This window comes from Eubalaena glacialis, chromosome 1, assembly GCF_028564815.1.
Source record: "Eubalaena glacialis isolate mEubGla1 chromosome 1, mEubGla1.1.hap2.+ XY, whole genome shotgun sequence".
Classification (NCBI taxonomy): domain Eukaryota; kingdom Metazoa; phylum Chordata; class Mammalia; order Artiodactyla; family Balaenidae; genus Eubalaena; species Eubalaena glacialis.
The window spans coordinates 77,207,326-77,222,437 of NC_083716.1; the positions used below are offsets into that span (position 1 = coordinate 77,207,326).

The 15,112-nt window shown below is 42.3% G+C and overlaps 1 protein-coding gene across 4 annotated transcripts in view; it reads right to left on the reverse strand.

Moving 5' to 3' along the window:
• Positions 1-15,112, reverse strand: part of ARID5B (AT-rich interaction domain 5B) — a 188,920-nt gene that overhangs the window by 45,283 nt on the left and 128,525 nt on the right. For 3 of the 4 annotated variants that reach the window (XM_061181548.1, XM_061181567.1, XM_061181557.1), the window contains one exon: positions 382-494. In XM_061181548.1, coding sequence (XP_061037531.1) covers positions 382-494 — 113 coding nt within the window. Of the gene's footprint in view, positions 1-381; positions 495-1,911; positions 2,082-15,112 lie in introns of those variants that run through there. The other variant, XM_061181575.1, reaches the window with a different exon arrangement.

The following is a 15,112-nucleotide window of genomic DNA, read 5'->3' on the forward strand; positions in this document are numbered from 1 at the left end:
TCAGAAAGAGGATGGTTCAGCTCGTCTATTTTTGATACAAGCAGAGTAAACTATGTCATTGTGTCACCTACTATGAAATCTCAGCCTCAATGACGTGGGCGCTTAATCATCTGTCCTTTACCCAACAGGCCAAACAGGGAGGTGGGAAGTCTTTCTGTTGACTAATCAAAATGCCTGCACTGCCCCTCCCCCAGCCCCCCCGGGGGAGGGGAGGGGAGGGGAGGGGAGGTGGCGGGAACAGGCACAGCAGAGAGCTGTGAATAGCAAAGTCAGACTCTGAATTGAAAACTGCCACCAAGACACAGGAGCAGAGAGAGAAAGAGAAGAGGGAAAAATAAAAAGATGCAGCAAAACGAATACCATGGAGCCGAATGACCGTACCTTGGCAACGGATTTGCCATCGGAATTGTTGTTGGAATCTTTACCACCACTGAATGAATCTCTTCTCTGTGGGCATGGTTTCTTTTTGCGTGGTCTGCCTTTAAGATTTGGCGCTGAAAACAAATGGAGAACAGATGAGATAGGTTTTCATTTGCGTGGGTTTCCTTATGAAAAACCAAGGATCTTAACTCCAGTGGCGCCCTCTAATTGTTCAGAGAAACATACACATGTGTGGTAGCCAAGCCTCCTTTTAGGCGTCTCTCTCTGAAGGGCTGCCTCTTGGTAGACTCTACACTTCTGTCCATGTTCCCCAAAGCTAATCTATTACACTTGAACGCGCCTAATTAATATAAATAAAATGAAGCCCTGAGCTTTAAAGGATGATGATAAGGAAAATGTACTTCCCCATTGTTATAAAAGAAACATGCTGGGCTGAAAGACAGCCCTGAGCCTGGCTCATTCTTTGTTTTTTGTTTTGTATCTTGTTTTCAGAAGCCCAAATGATATGCCAGCCCATTATGGTATCACAGGAATGTAACGTTTGAAAACATCTCTCCTCAAGAGTGGAGACATGAGCATTTTCTCAAAGTATGATACAAACAAGTAAGGAGAGAGCTGTAGAAAAAGAGGCATTCAAAATAACAATCTGAAAAATATTATCCCATGTATTTACTATTAATATTGCGACCAGCATGTTTCAAATCTCAACAAATCTGGCAGATACATTTAAGTCAGCATGTTCTCTTTTCCTTTTCAATGTATTTTTTTTTAATGAAGATCTTGAGGGTTATTTAAAATAACTTCCAAAGATCACATTGGAGTTAGCCTGATTCCGTGGAGATTATACTTTTTAAAAGCCATAGACAAGACACAAATCAAAGTTATATTTCATCTTGGATGCTGAGCTTGAATCCCTTTAAGATCCATACAGAAAGAAGGAAAAAAAAAAAAAGGCTGCTGTTTATTGAGTGCTACGACTCTCCGGCATCAGCTTTCACATTTAACTTCATCAGTCACCGGAGTCAAGCAAAAATAAAACAAACCAACGAACCGACTAGCCCTTGAAGAATTCCAAACTAACAAATTATACCCCAAGCAATTTCTTTAGGACCTTTCAAGGTACCCACACTTTTTTTATTGCTTTAAAGTATGATTATGACCATGGAAAATCTGAACTCCAACCCTCTTAACTATTGTTAATCTTACTCATGTCACGCCGTTAACCAGTGCTTTTAGGACACTGTACACTGTACTCCTCTTAACAAACACAATTAATCCCACTAATTTGATTTTCTACTGTGGATAATAGTCTTGCTGTTGACAAAGCACAATAAAGCAGAGCTGCCTTTACGATCAGGCAAAAGTTTAAAAAGTGGCTTTGGGGCTCAGACTCCCCCCTTCCCAAATCCGTTCTCCTCTCATTTCCCCAAAACGTTTGTCTGAAAGTCCATCTCAGAAAGCCAGCCTGGAATGATCAAAGGTAAACAGACTCACAAACAAAAAATCAAGCAAAGAGAAAGCGGCGATTACCCATTCCAGTCGACAAACATCTGCCTGATGATGTCTGTGCTGGTGAAAGCTACCGCATGTGACTGCTTCCCGGCCCTACGTCCCTGAAGTCTCCACTTGACTTGGTGAGGATGTCGGCTTCCCTCCGAGTGCGGGCTGCGGGGCTCAGCGCTCTGCTTACAACTCCCCTCCCCCGGCAGCTCCATTACTCATGTAAACACACAGCAGTGACTAGCACGGGGGTGTGTGGGATGAGCTCGGAGGACTTGGCTTGAGTTGCCAGACTGGCAGGCAGGGCTTGCCTCTCTCTGAGACTACCACACGGGGTTGGTGATTTCATCCGGCCTGTTTTGTGGATCCTGGCCTCCTACTCCCCTGTCAGAGCCCGATGCCACCTTCCTTCCAGGCTCGGCCTGGAGCCAGGGCGGGGACCATTTTGGTTTGAGGACGCAGTGTAGCACAGAAGTGTTTCCACAACTGACCCAAGGGCTAAGACTTTAATGACCGCGAGGGAAGGATGTACTTTCAAGTCCCTTATCAAAATAATAGCAGAGCAGAAAGCTGACAGAAACCCACAGAAACTTGGGGTAGGTCTGAGGCATTTCATTAAAAGGAAGAAAACAATATTGCCTCTGTTCTAAGACTTGTTACTATGATCTTCCCTTCCTAACATGTTGGCAAAAAAGCATTTAAACCTAAAAGGCATTTATTTCCAGAAAAGCTTTCAAATCCCAAAGGCCTTTTAGATAGAGAGAACTGGCACTGAACAGGCTGTTTTGAATAAAGGCAAAGGTTCCGGGAACTGACAAAAAGTCATCCCCAAATCGGGTCTATTTTCTCCATTCTTTGAGCTGCTTTCAGAACCCAGAGAGGCACATGCCCTTCCCCAGCAAATTCTGAGAATTGCAAATTTAGAACAGACTAACACCTAATAGTCTGGTCGCACAAACTTAAACTCTAAGTGGAATCTGATCAAGAGAAAAGGGCTTTTGTCCCTAAGAAAGGCAAGTACACTGATGTTTCAGGTATGGTTACGTAAATCTCACCAGCCACTAAAGCCTCAAACTCAAATACATCTTTTAGTCTCCCCTCTGAACTTCTTTTCTGACCTTCTCTGATGGAAAGTATCACTGTATTATTTGTACTTTAGCTGTACCTCATAGCTTATTATTATACTAAGTTGGAGAGTCCTTAAGGGCAGGACCATGTTAGACTCATTTTTCTCTGCCCCAGCATCCATCCAGGGGCAGCACTGCCTAATATACTGTTGAATAATCAAGTGACTAGTGGAAATACAGGTGCCCACATAGGCTTCCTTGGTGTCAAGAGCTGGGCCCGCCAACCTGACCACATGTATGCCCGTCACACCGGGCACCTGAAAAACGGCACTCACCTTTCCTGCTTACCTGTGAGCTCTGGGAGCACACCCCAGTGACTTGAGTTTGCTGTAGGAAATGAGACAGAAAACCTACAGCCTTTGGTTCCTGCTCAGGGTAATTGTATCTGGCATCTCAGTGGGGCCATGACTGTCCCACATGCAATGAACAAATGCCCTGAAGAGCATACGTTCAAAGCCCCGGGGAATGGAGCGTGCGGGACTCCGTATGGGGTGGGAGCCCCCGTCATACAACTGGAGATTTTTTGGATCCACAAGACCCCAGGTGAATCTTTGGGACTGAAAGGCTGGTTTTTGGGGAGAGCGAATATTCTTGTCCCCAGATTACATTTTTTTCCTACAGGGTCAAGAAGACAAATCATTTGCTAGGCGGGTGAATGAAAGCAAATGCTTTATGGTGTGGTGGGGTCAGGGGGGCGTGGCTCTGGCCTTTAACTCTTCCCCACCTCCTCCTAGCTGCCCTGGACCGACCTAAACCTGCCCTCTCCTTGACAGCTAAGGGCCGCACACTTCCTGAGAGAACCCAAATCCTAAAACTCCAGAAGCACACCAGCTCCCATGCTTTAGATGAGAGCAGTCTCTACCAACAAAGCCATTCTTGGAAGCCAGCAATACATTTACTGATAGCATAACTGGTTCTGGTGAGTTCTACTTCAAAAAAATACATGTAGTGTATTTTAGTGTGAAGCAATAAATGCACAGTTACTTTGATATGTGTGTATAGCCACCGGCCAACCCTGGCCTGGCTCAGATAGTTCAGTCAAAGCTCTTTGCATGAATGTTTTCAGTATTATTCACAAATAATACTAATAGCTGATGCTTACGGAGCACTTTTTCTTGCCAGTCAGCACTCTGCATACAGTAACTCATTTAAAACTCAAAACAAGCCAACAGGAAGGCACAAGTATTATCCCCATTTTACAGACCAGGTAACTGAGATAGAGTGAAATTACTTTTGTCTTAGGTCATACCACTGGTTACTGGTAGCAGAAGGCTTCCAACCCAGGCAACTGGACATTATCCAGAGCCCCTGCTTTAAGGAACTTCTCTCTAACAGAGGACACACACACTGTGTCTCATAATGAGGTATTTATATTATTAACTTGGGCTGGCAGTCTCCAGGGAGCTTTCCCCAAATGAAAACACTCTCAAATACCACACAGCACGAGGGCGCTGCAGCCCATCTCAGGCATCAGACAGTATCCTACAGCCCTGAGGGCGAGCAGGGTCCCCATCAGTTAAGTCACAGAGTTCCAATAAAACTTAGAGCACCAAGTACATTACCCCCTTGCAGTGAGCCACTGACTGACTCTTCTGCCTAATCGGTGAAAGATCTCTGTGGTTTTTTAAAAAAAAATCTTCCCTCTCTGACTGCCCATCTGTTCCTCTTACTCAGCGCCATGAAATTAACAAGTATTCACCATTGTGACGTCACCGCTATTTCTATAGGTGTTAATCCCAGGAGAATCGGCACCCCCCAGTGCCCCAGGCTACTTTGACATCTGACCCATGTGTTGTGTTTTGTTTTTTCCTTTTCTTAAAAACTCCTTCAACTATTACTGAATCACAGTCTTTTTTTTTTTTTTTTTTTAAACAGTATAGCAAAACATGCTTTGTGTTTTGCTTTGTTTTTCTTAAAGAGTCTAGAAGCTCAGAGTTGCAGGCGTTCATGTACGTATTTACTTCACTGTGGGTTCTGACAAGTTATGTGTCAGGGCAGCACAGGTGTGGGAAACTTCATCTTGCAATAATAATAATAAAACAAAGGAAATGTAACCAGTTACTGGCAAAGTAAATTGCTTTTGGCTTAAATGTTCCTGTTTTTTTCCTACTGTGTTCTTCCTGTCATGACCGTCTCTTTTTTTTTTATAACATTTATGCTCTTGGAAATGCCATGAAGATAAACTGCTATAAAAGCTGGATTGACTCATCAGTTAACAACTCTTTCTTCTCGTTTTGCAGAGAGGATTTTGTTGCCAGCACAGCAACATGTTCTCTCGAGAAATTCTTTGTGAGCTTCCACTCAGAGATAGGACTTGCTTGTTGGTAGGGGCTGGAATTAGGGGAATGGAAAACCAGGCATCATTTTCCTAAGAGTTTGACCCCCAGGGTCAATGTCTAGAGGAAGCTGGCAGAGCGTTAACTCATTTGATTTGCAAGTTGTGTGTGTGTGTGTGTGTGTGTGTGTTAAACACTAAACACAAGTCAGAAAACTAAACGACACCGACTGAAGTATTATGGACTGGCAAACATTGTTCTATGCATAGTGTGCATTACTGATAATACTTTGCATTTCTTTAATGCCTTTCCTCTGAGCATCTCAATTCTTTGGTACATTGTCTTTACAGACAATAATCTTAAAATACTCTGGCAAGTTTCAGCATGGAGCACTGCTCCTGCTGGGGGAAGAAAAAAAAAAAAAAAACCTATCCTAATTTAGTTATCATTTATTGTGTTCTATTTTCAATGTTTCCCTTTTGACTCTTTAGAAACTTCCTCTTGCACTACAACAAAAATAGGATGAGTGTTTTTAAAGTTATTAACGTATGAGTAAAAGATTTAGAAACCGAGAATGGCAGAAGGCTTGATCAAAGCCACTCCTGAAATTTATGGGTGTAATAAAAGAAAGGCATTTCACAGATAATCTCTTACAGAATTTCAGTTTTCAAATACTTGGAAAAAAAGAAAAGAAAAACAGAAGCTCTCAGCTCTCATGTTGGCTTTAACTTAAAGCCAACATTTTTACTTTTAAATTCATAAATGATTCCCTGAAATTTTATTTCAAATCCACGGTTACGTTCCATATACTCCCCGCTCCACACCTCACGGAGCAAGGCCAGAAAACTGCAGCCGCTGGTACTCAGCGTCTGATAATTGGTTGAATCTTTCCATGAATTCACAAAGCATCAATTATATATAGATTTAAGAACACGCAAGTTTACTTTTATTCTGTTCGCCTATAAATAATTTCCCACACCCAGCAGAAATGTTTGAGAAGCAACTGTGCTGTCTGAGAGATGAACACACCGGGCCATTAACAAGCACAATTCCATCCTGAGGGGCTTGCTAACTTAAATGATGACTTTAAAGCAATAGGCACAGTTAAAAAAAAGTTGCAAGAGTGTTATCATTTTCTGTCATTGTTCTGACAGTTTCCTTTTTAAGAGTAATTTTTTTCCTCAAATAAAGGCATTAAAAAGATGAGTCCAGACTTGCAAGCTGAGACCAGAGCCAGACTCAAATGCCCTCACTCTCAAATGCCACCAAGACTAGGCAGCCCTGAACAGGGACCAAGGGGTGTGCCCCAGGGGAATGGTCACACTCACTCCTCTGGATGTCACGGCTGCTTTGAGTTTCCAAGGTTGCTTTAGCCCAAGCCATACCTTGATGTTGGTTCAACCACCGTGCCTATTAACTACAATTTAGCATTTCCAATGAACTATGCTCTCACTGAATCCAGGTCCTCTCCTACCACCTGTGGAAGGGTGAGCGGTGTAGTGTTATTAGAAAGAGTGTGGGGGAAAAAAAAATGAAGCAGGCTTTATATGAGGTCAAGCCACTTGGGCTCTTTGTCACTGAGATCCCCAAGAGTCACTAATGAGAGTGGAATGTATCACTGCATTTGTCATACCTGGACTGGTCAGGCAACTTAAGTCCAAAACAGCCGTGGACTTCACTGACTGCTCAACAAACCATGCAAGTAAACACTTTTGTAATGCCTTCCAAATATGCCCTGTCTTACTCACTCCTTGCTTCGTACTTGCGAATGCTGGAGCAGTTGTTAATGCCTCTGATCAAAGTCTTAGTAATTTCATAGGCATGTGATTTGCATAGCTATTTCCTGATCCGCCTTCTCTCTGCCCTGGAGGTCTTCATTTCTCAGAAACACTTAACAACACAGATTATTTTACTTCTCCCCTTCCCCCAGCCTATAAATGGAACTTGACTTGCTAGCTCATCTGTATTGCTAATTGGTTTGAAAGCATGTGACTCCATGCATTCTTGCCATTAATACACAATCAAACCTCTTTTTAGTCAGGTTTTACCAGCAGTGATGGGCAGATCTCTATCTTTATTTCCCCTCTGTGTCTTGAGGAGGGAGACAAATTTAAATGGCCAAATGTTATATTATTTCAAAATGATGTAGGGAATTCCAAAGGAATTCAGAAATGCTCCAGAAGTCCATGATAGGCTTGTCTAAAGGGGTGCTGGCAAAGAAGAAAGGGATTATAGATGGCTTTTCACTACCACTTGCAGAGTAAGAGGGAAATCGGGGAGCTAAGTTGAGGTCTAGAGTGAGGAGAGATTCTGGGTTTTCAGAGGATTGACTCTTTAAGGAGAGAGTTCTGGAAAAAGGGAAGGAGACTGAAGTCAATGCCAGGCCTTTCAAACTCTGGTCTGTTCTGGCTACTCACAGTATCCTCCAGCCATCATCACAGTATCCTTTCAACCATCTCAGAGGAAAGATCCCCTTCAGGACCTTGGTGGCTCATAGCTGCTCTGCAAATGCTTATTCGTCTTTTGGGGTAATGAAGTCTATAGGCCATGGCCTCAGGAGCCTGTGGAAAGGCTTTGGCCTTAGAATTCCAAATATTTTGTAAAGAGACATCAGGGCAGCATGGATACCTGAGGGCTTAGCTTGGATCTTAAGGTACAGCAGGCAGCACTGTGTAGGTGCTCAGGCTGCACACAAAGGGTCAATTTCCTCCCCAGCTGCAAAGTCTTGTCGAGAAGTCACAAACCCAGCCAAACCAATAAATGGACTCTAAAATGCTATCGTGGCTCAAACTTCACTTTCCCATCTACCTGGCAACTCATTTCTCCTGCTGTTCATCTCCCCAGATGCCAGGTACCCACCAGCCATTTCCAAGCCCCAGGCTCCTCAATTAATGAAGATCATACTGGATGTTGAGGAAAAAAAAAAAACCTGCATCAAAACTCCTACAGTTAGAACAAGTGTGTCGTCTCAATGCTCACTATGTACTCTTTAAGATTTTGAAATAACTCATGTTTCCATTTTTTGAAAACTATTCAGTATACACAGATTTCGTTTTTCTTAGTATGATTATCTACAATACCAATAGAACATTAACTTAAGATACTTGTCTTTTTTTTTCTTAGGCTATTTAAGGATCCACTCTGGAAATGATTTTTTAAGGACATTTTGATTTCTGTAATTTATGAAGTTTATAAAGATAGGACCTCTTGGGCTTCCCTGGTGGCGCAGTGTCCGCCTGCCAACGCAGGGGATGGACACGGGTTCGAGCCCTGGTCCAGGAAGATCCCACATGCCACGGAGCAACTAAGCCCACGCGCCACAACTACTGAGCCCGCGCTCTAGAGCCCACGAGCCACAACTACTGAAGCCCGCGTGCCTAGAGCCCGTGCTCAGCAACAAAGAGTAGCCCCTGCTCGCCGCAACTAGAGAAAGCCGGCTCGCAGCAATGAAGACTCAACACAGCCAAAAAAAAAAAAAAGATAGGACCTCTTAAACATAGAGAATTAATTTTTGTCTCTCTTTTTTTGTTATAATCAATAAATCTGTTTATTCTAGTCCATGATTGATATGTTCTATGGTGTTACTATTGTACGTGACAGCACAGATGCGCAAGCCACATTTTTGTATTGAATAACCTTGCGAGGATCAGTAAATATCAGAACAGTTCTTAAACTCGTGTATAAATAGAACATTCTTGTTCAGCCATTTCTCCAGGTTTGGAAATGAGATATTCCATTTTCAACATTGAGGATAATTGATTTGCTGCATCTCTAAAGAAAACATTGGAAGTAAGTAAAAGAGACTTTTTTGTGTGTGTACATATGTGGATTAACATGGAGATATTTAACTTACTACAGACTTGGACTAATATATTATGAGACTTTTCACTTTTTCAAACACATACGGAAAAGTAAAAAGTAAAAGATCATCAAGTAATAGGTTCCCGATTTCTTTTTAAAAAGATCCCAAAAGGAATTTGTACTTAAAGGGGATTTTTCACTCTCTTCATGTTTTTCTACCTTTCAGAAAGAATAATTTAAGAAGTAGGATAGTCCCAGGGAATTCCCTGGAGAACCACTGGTTAGGATGCAGTGCTTTCACTGCTGAGGGCGCAGGTTCAATCCCTGGTCAGGGAACTAAGATCCCGCAAGCCACGAGGTGCAGCCAAAAAAAAAAAAAAAAGAAGAAGAAGTAGCATAGTCTCTTACTTAGAAGTAAAAAGATGACTGTTCCTGTTTGTCTGAGACTTTGAGACATTCTTCTTTGCTCAGGTAAATCCCTCTCATCCGTTCCTCCTCTATGAGCTGCGAGCCACAATACTGGAAAACAACTTTAAAAGCTCTACTGTGGTACCAAGGAACTCACAGGTGGCAGAGAAGAGTGTGTGTTGCAGCAGGGTAGAGTGAGGGTCCAAAAGGAGAAGAGAAAGGGGCTAGTGGTATATTAAGTAAGGTCAGCTCGTTATAACCCCAGCAGGGCAAGCTAGGGAGCTCAGCTCCCGGGAGTGAGAGTGTGTCACACTGTGGGGAAACAGCGGACAGACACTGATAGGAATCTTATGATGAAGATAGAGAACACATAGAAGATGTTAGAATTTATTCCCACTTATTTCAGTGAAAGCCAAAACATTTCTAGGACTGTTTAGAGTTGCTCTGTCCAATATGGCAACCACTAGCCACATGGGGCTCTCGAGCACTTAAAAGATGTCTAGTCCAAGGACTTCCCTGGCAGTCCAGTGGTTGAGAATCCGCCTTTCAGTGCAGGGGACGCGGGTTTGATCTCTGGCCGGGGAACTAAGATCCCACATGCCATGCCCGTGCACACCGCAACTACTGAGCCCGCGCGACACAACTAGAGAGCCCCTGCTCCACAACGAAGATCCCGCGTGCTGCAACTAAGACCGGACGCAGCCAAATAAATAAATATTAAAAAAAAAAAAAAGATGTCTAGTCCAAATTGAGATGTGCCATAAGTGTAAAACACACACTGGATTTCCAAGACAATACAAAAAATATGAAATAGCTCATTAATAACATGTTATATTGATTACATACTGAAATATTTTGGACATACTGCATTAAATTAAATGTTACTAAAATTAATTCTACCTGTTTCTTTTTACCTTTTAAAATGGGGTTATTGGAAAATTTTAAGTTACACATGGCTTGCAGTATCTTTCTCTCGGGTGATGCTGGTTTAGTCAACAGTTCAACGTTACGATTATAGATATAGGTCCTTAGAAATGTGTGTTAAAGTGCAGACAGAACAAGACTAACATCTGAAGCTAAAATAGTCAGCAAAAATCATGACTCAAACTTTCAATACAATTTAGAGTTTTATTCACTGTTTTGCAGGGTGGTCATGCATAGATGTTAGTATCTGAAAATTTTGCCAAAGCTGAGGTGTCTCCTTTGTAAAATTCAAATCTGGTAATCATTGATTCAAAGTAACCACATGGCCCCGATGAAGATGTTATTTCATTAACTTCCTTAACTAAGATGTCAAAGCAAATTTTAAGCCTTGACAACAGACTTGGGGAGTTGGGTGGGGGGTAGGGAAGAAAGTGAGAAAAAGAGCTGTCTAATTTTTTATTTTACTTGTTATTCTCTCCTGCTACCAGCATGGGCTGGGCATAAGGTAAGTCATTTGCGAACTGAATAAGAGAAAATCGATTCTGAGTGATTTTGGCTCACTGGAAAAGTAGAAGCTTCTACACCACAAATTGTTGAATAAGTTCATAGTCTGCGTGTGTTTTTCTTTTTGGAGTTTTCATCTGCAAGTAAGTAGAGAGGTTTGATACAGCCAGGCCCAAAGGCAAGGGCACAGCCTTCACAGCTTTGCCAAGGTGCTTGAAGTCCCACGGTTTAATATGACATAAAGGGAGACTGTTCATTGAAGACAGGAGCTCCATCAAGCCCAGAAAAGTTGACAGAACAAAAAAGTTTGAACTCTAGGGGGCAGGAGAGGAGATACATCCTTTTCCCAATCTTAGCACCAAAAAGACCAGGTGGCATCACTCTGAGAAGATGGCTGCTCAGTTGGCCCAATGTCTCAACTTCCCAAATAACTTGTCACAGTTGCTGAATCAAAGCCCCTCCACCTCCTCACCTTTTGATTCCTGTGGCAGCAGCAACATAGAAACATACCTAGACATTAAGGGTTCTCCAAATATAACATGCCAATCAAAGGGCTACACACCTGCCTGGATTCTTTTATGCAACCCCCTGCCCCTTACCCCCTTTTTAGGGTTCTCATAAAAATAAAAGAACAGCAATGGTAACAGTAGAAATAAGCTTAGGAAATATTTTCTCTTCTTAGAAGGCAAGAGTTGCTATAGCATTTAAGGCAGTAACATGCAGCGAGATTAAGACCAAAATCCCCACAACATCAACAGAAACGTGCAATGACTATTATTCATTCTACTGTATAATACTTATAACAATAATTTTTATGAAATTATTTGGCAGGTTCAACCTACATCCAGAGAAGCAGTCTGCACACCTCTGGTATGCTTTTGATATCTAACTATAGCAGTATTTGTCTTTGTCCTCCAAACTCTTTTATAGCACATGGCATGCATATTTCAGCATCCAACATTATTAACTCATGACCAACTGTCAGTTGATGGTTATCTAACACGTGGGGTCTCCACAAAAGGGATCCTTATTTGGGCAAAAGCTCTTGTCTGCACCAGTCTGTCTATATTTTCCCTCAGAAGAACTTTATTTGGATTATTATTCGCTGTTAGTGGAAACTCGGAGGCTGCATGTGTGGCAATTGGAAGGCGGGGAAATAAATCCTTAGCAAGTTAAAACACTTAGCTGATATTAAAACCATTTCTGGCTTTGTTAGCTGAAAGGAAACTCTCGGTTGCCCTCTTGTGGTCAATCTATGTGACGTGGTGGGATGACCATTAAAAACCCAGAAACTAACAAGAGAGTTTAATCAAATACAGGTAAGAACATTCAGCCTTGACAGAAACAGTCACAAATCACAACCTTATGTTGTTTTATATGTTTTAGAATTTACATTGAGCAGCCCTCCTATGTGGAGAGGGAGGGGGCAGGGGGGAGGGCTAGTAATATGGAAATTAGAACTCTGTCTTGCTGGAATACAATGACGTCCCTGTATTTACAACCATAACTTATATATGTGGCAAACTGATTTTTAGGAGATTTAGAACCTTAAAAAAAATCATGCCTACATTTTCAAAGTTTCTTCATAACCAAAAATAGACTGATGTTCCAACTGGTTTGGAATTATAAGAACCAAGGAAAGAAGTCTGAATAATTCCCTAATATGGAAGAAAACCACTTTTTTTTTTCTTTTTAAATAAGGAACAGTTTATTTGTTTCTGACAATAGGCAACATATGGAAACGCAGAATTTATAGAAGTTTAAGTACAGACCTTAGCCTTATCGCCTAAAAATAAAATTTTATAAAAATCTGAACTCCAAATCTAATAATTGGTTACCCAATTTGGTATTTAATTTTAATTTTAAAAAACAGCATTTAAATAAAAATTCTGCTGTAGGCCTTTCAACAATTTCCTGCCTAACAGGCCCATCCCCAAAAAGCAAACAAACCTGGTATTAAAACGGACTGAGGAGCTTAAGAAAAAGCTGGGGGCAAAGTACATGAGAACATAAACTATTTTTCATCTTATTACCAGTAAATGTACCATTTCCCTCTTTTATGTGTCTTCTCTTTAGATAAAAGCCGCTCCTCCAACCAGCATTAACAAAAATGCTCTGTATTTTTAATATGAGGTTGGGGGCAGATTAATCTTAACTTGGCTTTTCCACTCACACGTGGAAGTTCAGTGTTGCAACAACAGTTGTTTGGTTTTGTCTTTGAATTTGCAAAGTTCTTAAAGTAATTTTACTACAAAATTAAACAGCTGTGAGTTCTTTAGCAAACATGATGATTCTTGTTCTTTTTTGTACTATTGTGCAAGCTGAAATACCCTTTCTTTCATGTCTTTTTATTCCAAAATGAATTCCCTAGTTAGCCTTGTTTAGCTTTAAAAAAATATAATGAAGAAAGGGGGCGGTGTCTGCTGACCTCTGAAATTCATCCGCATTTAAGCACAGGGAGCTCACACAAGGTGCTCACTCAAAAGGGCTTTTGTTTAAGTCCCATTATGGAATGAAAAATGATACTCGGCCCCAATTTAATGCCAATCCTTGCGTACAATAAAGCCATTTGCAAATATTTCTGTGGCGCAAGGGATCTTATGCCTATTTTGCAGATGAGAAAACTGATGCAGATGAGAAAACTGAAACATCAAAAAAATGGTGAGGGAGTGAAGAACGAAGACGTTCACAGAGACTGGAATTAAATTTAGAATTTGACTCCTAGCCCAGGATTCTAACCACGTGAGGGCTCTGACTCTTCGGAATCAACAGAAGAGCAATTTTAAAACATTCTTTTGACATTATTAACCACAGCCTCAGGGCTCTGGGAAGCGGAGGCGGGGCCTGGAAAGGACACGGAGCTGCTAGGTGACAGCCTCTGGCGACACTAATGAAGTGGATTATTTGATCCATACCACCATCTATTCGAGGAATAGTCAGGGGCTTAGCAATTCCCTTTGTACCTTAAAAAATTAAAATCTAGATTTGAGTGCCAGTGTAGACGGCCTCCTAAAATATGGAGCCAGAGAATCATGACAAGACGTGAAGTGCAGAAAGTGGTTTGTGGCTTTTCTACTGGATTTGGAACCAAAGATCGCCGCTAGGAGCTGTGAGGACGGTAGGCTTCTTCACTTGAGTAATTTCAAGAATGATGAAATTCCAGAGAGTAAGGAGAACCTCAGACACCATCTAGCCCAAACCCTTATTCTACACATCAGGAAAGGGAGGCCCAGAGAGTCTGCCAATTGCCCAGAGTCACACTGGTGTCTGTTGGCTGCAGGGGATTAGCAGCAGTGCCTTGGCAACAGACGGCTTTGCAATGGGCCCCGAATACCTCCTCTTGGGTCTCTGCAGGGCAAGCTCCGTCATCCCAAGACCATGTAACTAAAACACACTTTCCAAGGAACTGCAATTAATAAAGTCAAATGGGAGCTGACAAGGACATTCCCGCTGTGTTCAAATGCCAAAACACACAATGGAGAAAGCTCACTTGGAGCGCACGGACCGTGGGTCCTTCTGGCGGGACTTCTGTGCACCACACTCCCAGCTGTTTGCTCAGACCAAAATGGGAGGGACTAAGAGGAAAATACTCACGAAGCCATCGGGGCAACACTTGGCACTTGGCGACGGTGCCTGCCACCTGCTTGCTTTTGCTGGCTGGGCGGAAAACCCAAGGGGCCTCCTCATGTGCAGAAAGGCTTTGGGAATTCAAGACCTCTGGGAGTAATGGACCACTGCCCACCTTGCTGCGGAGCATCCTCGTTACCTTCCAATAGTAACAAATACCCTAGAGGTCCCAAGCTCCTCACGTGGCTCCACACCTGTGTGCCCGAGCTCCCTGGCTGTCTCTGACGATACCCTTCCTTTTTCACCATTTTCCCTCCTGCCCCAACTTGTAATTGTTCCCCAGACTCGCACTGGGAATTGCATCCCCCAAAAAACTTCCTTATTCTCCCACATCCCCAGCTGGGGGAGGAACTCTTTGTCTGTAACTTCCGTATCAAGTAGGCTTCTACCCTAGCACCTATCACCCTGTATTGAAATCCTCTGTGAGTCTCTCTCCTCACCAGACTCTAAAGGGATGATGTCTGTCTTAGTCACTGTAGCATCATCATAGTAGGTGAACAATAAAAATTTGCAGGCTCTCTGTATCATGTTTTGAAAGCAGTGTCTGGTACTTAGTGAGAGTCT